At 40.8% G+C, this 6,000-nt stretch overlaps 1 protein-coding gene across 1 annotated transcript in view; it reads left to right on the top strand.

The window, feature by feature from the left end:
* LOC109927759 (cholesteryl ester transfer protein, plasma) overlaps positions 1-6,000 on the top strand; it is a 49,979-nt gene that overhangs the window by 18,592 nt on the left and 25,387 nt on the right. The window contains exons 4-6 of the mRNA XM_048606001.1: positions 1,753-1,822; positions 2,467-2,527; positions 4,705-4,796. Of these exons, the coding sequence (XP_048461958.1) occupies positions 1,753-1,822; positions 2,467-2,527; positions 4,705-4,796 (223 nt within the window). The remainder of the gene's footprint in view (positions 1-1,752; positions 1,823-2,466; positions 2,528-4,704; positions 4,797-6,000) is intronic.

Below are 6,000 nucleotides of genomic sequence, written 5' to 3'. Positions count from 1 at the left end.
TCCTGATTTTTTTCTTCACAGATGCTGCCAGACCTGCTGAGCTTTTCCAGCAACTTCTGTTTTTGTTCCTGTTTGTGGAACGTCACTGGATTAGAAATCCAGAACCTCAGATTAATATTCTGGGACATGGTGGCAGATGGTGGAATTTGAATTCAGCAAAAATCTGGAATGTTGAAAACAAAAACTATTCTAATGACAACAGTGTAACCACTGTTGTAAAAAGTCATCTGGTTTACTAGAGAAGGAAATCTGCGTTCTGTACCTCGTCTAGCTTACATGATTCGAGACTCTCGGCAATACAGTTAACTTTTACCTGCCTTCTGGACAATAATTGCTAGCCTGGCTGGGGACATCCATATTCTATGAACAATGCTTTTTAGAAGTGAGGAAATAGTGATATGGTTTCAATTGGATTGTGTGTGACTTGGAGCTTACAGGCAATCCTGATGGCACAACTATGCCTATGTCCTCTGCTCGTTCCATGACCTGCAGATTTATGTAATTCATTTGAAGCTACTTTCTTGTTTTCTTTTGTGTTTCAATGTAAAACTAATCAGTAGCACAACTTTGTGCTTTAAACAAAAAATGGTTAGTTTATTATGTAGGTTTCAGTATTAATTATTGAAGTAAAAAATGATAAAGTTATGAACCAAATACAGATAAAGATTTTCGGTAAGGATGAAGTATACTTTTCAAGTAGAAATTAAGAACAGTCTCTAAGGTTCTTGTCAGCCTGTTATTTGCTTGAAGATTCTCTTTCAGAAGTTAAGGGGTTGGACCTTGAGAAAAGATTCGGCAGCTGTGATGGTTATTGTTGGTGCAAAGTCAGTGTTTGTTTGTATGTGCAGATACAGCAGGATTTGGGAGAGAGAGATTTCTTATTCCTACTAGTTCTACTGTTATAATACTTGCAGTTTGTCTGGACTCTATTGGCTGAACAATAGTAGATATTTGAATGCATTCCTTCTTGTGCTCTCTTTGGTTGAGATTCCTGTCTCTGACAGCATTTTTCTTGGGGTTTCTGTACAACATGGTCACTCAACCCAGTATTATCCCAAAACTGGCAAATCACATTTCCATTTTACGCATTGGGTCAGCTAGGCCTAGGACACAGATGCAGGGAAGCCATTGTCACAAAGTTTTTTTTTTACCATTCAAAATGTTCATTTCAAAGTCTCTTATAATTTCTTCTAGCAGTAAATACGGTCTGGTCACAGTACCCACTGAATCCAAAAGGGTAGTCATGTGACTTCTGAGACCCACTTTATAAGGTTATTTGACTTTTTTAAAGACAGATTGGTTTTGTTTATGAAACGCATATTGTATATACACAGACAGAAAGAAAGCATTTGTCATCAATAACGGGTCACTAGTCCATAGACCCTAACCAGCTACTTGTTGCTCACCAAATGTCCATTCTTACACACCCTTTAGTTCCGGCTCACCTTCAAACTTGAACAAGCAGCTGTATAAACAGCCCTTACAATTTGTGTCAGGTTGCTTGCTTTTAAAAAGTGGTTGTTAAGACAGTACTTTTCCCCTTTTCAACCACAATCAAAAATAGGGCTAGACAGTAAATGCCAATGATGTCCAAATCCCATAAATGACTCATAAAATGTATTGTTTTGATCTAGTTGTCTTGTTTCTTCATTTTGCTAAAACAATCACTGGTTAATTTTGCAACATCGTAATTTGCAAGTGATTAAGTAATTAGATTGTTTTCACATGATATTCATCTTGCTGTCTAACCAGGGCCAACTGGATCCAAAAACTCTTCACAGATTTTGTCTCTTTCACTTTGAGACATATTGTTAAAGGACAGGTAAATATCGTCCTATTTCATTTCAGACAAAATATAGATATTTCTTTCCACTGTTCTTCAAACATTTTCCAGTTAAAGAGTGAGATGATGTGTTTATATGTGCCAGGATTTTTAAATAAAAGCATATGGAGTACCAAAAGCATTTGGCTTCCCTTTATGATGGATTAGCCACCCTCTATATTAGGTTGAAGGTGACACTCTGTGCCTGTAGATACTAGGCCTGATGGAAGGTGACACTCCCTGCCTGTAGATACCGGGCCTGATGGAAGATTACGCTCTATGCCTGTAGATACCAGGCCTGATGGAACGTGACACTCCCTGCCTGTAGATACCAGGCCTGGTGGAATGTGACATGCCATATCAGACAAGAAAAGCCTCTCTTTTTTTGTTAGAGAGCAAATCACCTTTAATAGCATTGTTATTCCCTGTACAAGTGACATATTCATTTCAAGCTAAAGAAAGTCTTCTCTAAAAGGCCTTTAGCTTTTGTTACTAGTCTGTTTTCCCTCTACCCTCCCTCACAAAATAAAGACAATAGGAGAAACAATGATTTTCAGTCTTCACAGGGATTGCCTGGTTAATGAAAAGTACCCTTTTAACAGCAGCCTTCCTAATATGCTGTGTAATCTTTGTCTTTTTTTAAGATCTGTGCAGAAATTCACAAAATGGCAAATCAGCTGGCAGACTTCACCCTGTATCAAGCAGGTAAGCGATTACTTTATCAACTAGCTAAACCTACATGTGGTATCATGATTTCCATAGATTGTTATCCACTTCAAATGTTCCAGTGCCTCCAACATCTTCAGCCAATCGTGCAATTCAGCCTTCTGTATCTCCACAGTTTTCAATTCCAGTTTCTTGAAAGCAGAACAGAGAGGTTGGGCATTTTAGACTCTTTCAGGGTATATGTGCATCCACAGCTTGGCCAGCATTTATTGCCCATTCCTAGTTACCCTTGAGAAGGGGGTGGTGGTGAGTTGCACTTGTGATATAAGTGACATGGTGAACCAGGAAGGAGAGCGTCAGACAGGGATGCTGAACGTCCTTACTGGCCTGGAGTGACAGGATGGTTAAAAAGGCACTTGGCACGCTTGACTTCATTGTTCAGTCCTTTGAGTGTAGGAGTTGGGAACTCATGTTGTAGTTGTACAAGACATTGGTGAGGCCTCTTCTGGAACACTATGTCCAGTTCTGGTCGCCCAGTTAGAGGAAAGATATTAAGCTGGAGAGGGTTCAGAAGAGATTTATCAAGATGTTGCTGGGTATGGAAGATTTGAGTTAAAAGGAAAGCCTGGATAGGCTGGGATTTTTTTTCACTGGACCACAGGAAGTTGCAGAAGTTTATAAAATAATGAGAGGTATAGATAGAGTTAATGGTGTTGTCTTTTCCCTTGGATGGGGGATTTCAAGACTAGGGGGCACATTTTTAAGATAGGAGGAGAGAGATTTAAAAAAGACGAGAGGCACATTTTTTACACAGAGGGTGGCTTGTGTGTGAATGAACTTCCTGAGGAAGTGATGGATCCAGCTTCAATTACGCCATTTAAAAAATATTTGGATAGGTAGATGAATAGGAAAGGTTTGGAGGGATATGGGCCAGGAACAGGAAGGTGGGACTAGCTTCGTTTGGGATTATGTTCGGTATGGACTGGTTGGACTGAAGGGTCTGTTTCTGTGCTGTATGACTCTACAGAATTGTCCACCTATCTTCCGCCTACTGCCTCCATGTAGAGGGTGGTGGTTGGCTTGGAGACCCAGGACTAGAAGAGCTTTATAGTGGCTGCTTGTTTTATGCTAGGACCTGCATGCCATCGCTCTAGCTATGAGTGCTCAGCACCAATGGAATGGTGAGAGAAAGACAAGGCACATCAGGCTCACTTCCAGTACCCCTTCCTCTTAAAGAAACAGAGTGGTGCCAGCCATCCATCAGGAGGAGGAGTGACAGCTGGGAGGTGCTTCACTTTAGGTCATTCCAAGAGTGTCCTGTCCTTTCACCTTATTGTGGAAGTCCATCTGCTAGTGATCTTTTGCCTGTAGCCTTGAGCCTGTGAAAGACACAGACCAAATTGACATTCATTAGGGTATACAAGCCAGCAGGCGCTCTCCACTCTTGCTGCAGATTTCCAGTATCTGCAGTACTTTGCTTTAATTTGAACGATTAATTTGCTGTCACTGAACGCCCACCTTGAAGTTTTGCTCTTCTCTCCAAAGGAATTCCCATTTGTCTCTTTCACCTTGTTCAGTCCTTTTACAACAGCATAAAACCAATGACATTTCCACCTCTCGCCTGTTCCCGAGTCACATCGGTTTCGAAACATTTACTCTGTTTCCCTCTCCACAGACACTGGCAGACCTGCCGAGTTTCTCCTACTAGACAAAAAACAAACCTGAAAGAAGTGCAGATGCTGGAAACCTGAGATAAAAACAGAAATTGCTGGAAAATCTCAGCAGGTCTCGGAGCTTCCGTGGAGAGGAATCAGAGTTAACATTTTGGGTCCAGTTCTGAAGAAGGGTCACCAGATCCGAAACGTTAACTCTGATTTCTCTCCAAAAATGCTGCCAGACCTGCTGAGCTTTTCCAGCAACTTCTGTTTTATTTCTCTATTTCTACATCAGTCTAAATATTTTGCTCAAATCTATTGTGGGATTTGAATGCAAAGTCTTTTGACTCTGAGGCAAGCTTGCTGTAAAGGTGACATTTAGCCTTGAGCTGGAAAATGGATAAATAATTTCTCACTCGAAGGACCTTCTGAATGGAAGGATCAATGGAGACTGAATTTGAGTTTTACGGTCCTGTGGCATTAACTGCCTGGCCATCTATTTTAAAACAATGCTTTACACAATGTGGTTATTTATAACCAGCACCTTCTCTTTCCACACAGGATTGTTTATGCAAGATGGGGAGATTGCCACAAGCATCGAGTTAACCACTGACCCAGTACTGACCTCGGGGTACATTGAGTCCTGGCATGAGGTAATTGTGCAAAGTACAAACAGAAAAATCCTCTGCAGCCTTCGAATAAAGTAATGCAAATCTGGCACCTTGTGTTTTGAATTAAATTGTGCAGAACCCCATTGAAAATCTTTGGTCTGTGACCTTGCTATTGGTAATATAGGAGCAAATTACTACAGATGCTGGAATCGGAACTGAAAACGAAAGAGTGCTGTGGACCACTTCACTTCAGCTCTGATGAAGATTCATCTAGAATTGAAACGTTAGCTCACTGTCTCTCCATGGATGCTGCCTGACCTGCTGTGATCTCCATCATTTTTTGTTTTCAATATCGGTAATATAAATCTGACACCATGCAAAGGGCAGCTAATTTATCCATTCCAACATGGTGTCGGGTTTGAGTTAACCAGCTTGGGTCTCAATCAGAGGTTGGCACTGAGTGGAGGCCAAGGGATACCATTAGCAGGGAGACACAATTAGAGAATCGGGCACTGGCAGCACAGAGAAGGAAAGGACTCTCCTGTACATCAGTTGGTGCTCACTTAATAAAAGAAGCTAGAGCAGTCTAGACCAGTTTGACTTTTGAACCACTTTGTTGAGGAATGGCAGGAAAGAGATGCTTAGAACAAAACAAGTACATCATGAAATAAATAATCTAAGCAGCAGGATGAAATGGAATAGAACCAAAGAGATTAGGATCAAGATCAAAACCGAACTGACCATGGATTTTCCAATAAGGATCAAAGCTCAAGCTAACTCCAATGCTGTAAAACTGTTTTTATTCACAATATAATGAAATGATGCAACTGTGTCGGCCCAAATACTGAGGATGTTCACAGCTGAACTTTTAAAACAGTGTGTTATAGACATTCTGTGTTGACTGTGCAATCATTTCCTTTAGAGATTTTCAGGAAACCTATTGACTTGGAAACATCCTATCTGAACAGTTGAAAGCCTGTTTACTTTGTTTGAATCTCAGCAAAGGCTATAGACAGTTAAACAAAACTGTTCTGGAAGTCTTGAACAACTTATGCCCAATGGGGCTACTATCTGGTGAGAAAAAGATCAGGTTCTGGGTAATCCCTGGACCAATGAGGCTGCTGCCTGGTCAGAAAGGGATCTGGATCAGGCCCTAGTAAGCATGATCACTTTTGTTAGAATTGATGATTGGATCAATGCTTCAATGATTCAACACAAAATGGAAGGTATAAAGGACTCCACGTTT

Source organism: Rhincodon typus, chromosome 15 (genome assembly GCF_021869965.1).
Source record: "Rhincodon typus isolate 14 chromosome 15, sRhiTyp1.1, whole genome shotgun sequence".
Classification (NCBI taxonomy): Eukaryota; Metazoa; Chordata; class Chondrichthyes; order Orectolobiformes; family Rhincodontidae; genus Rhincodon; species Rhincodon typus.
Note: the sequence above shows the minus strand (reverse complement) of the source record. Positions and strands in the feature narration are given on the sequence as shown.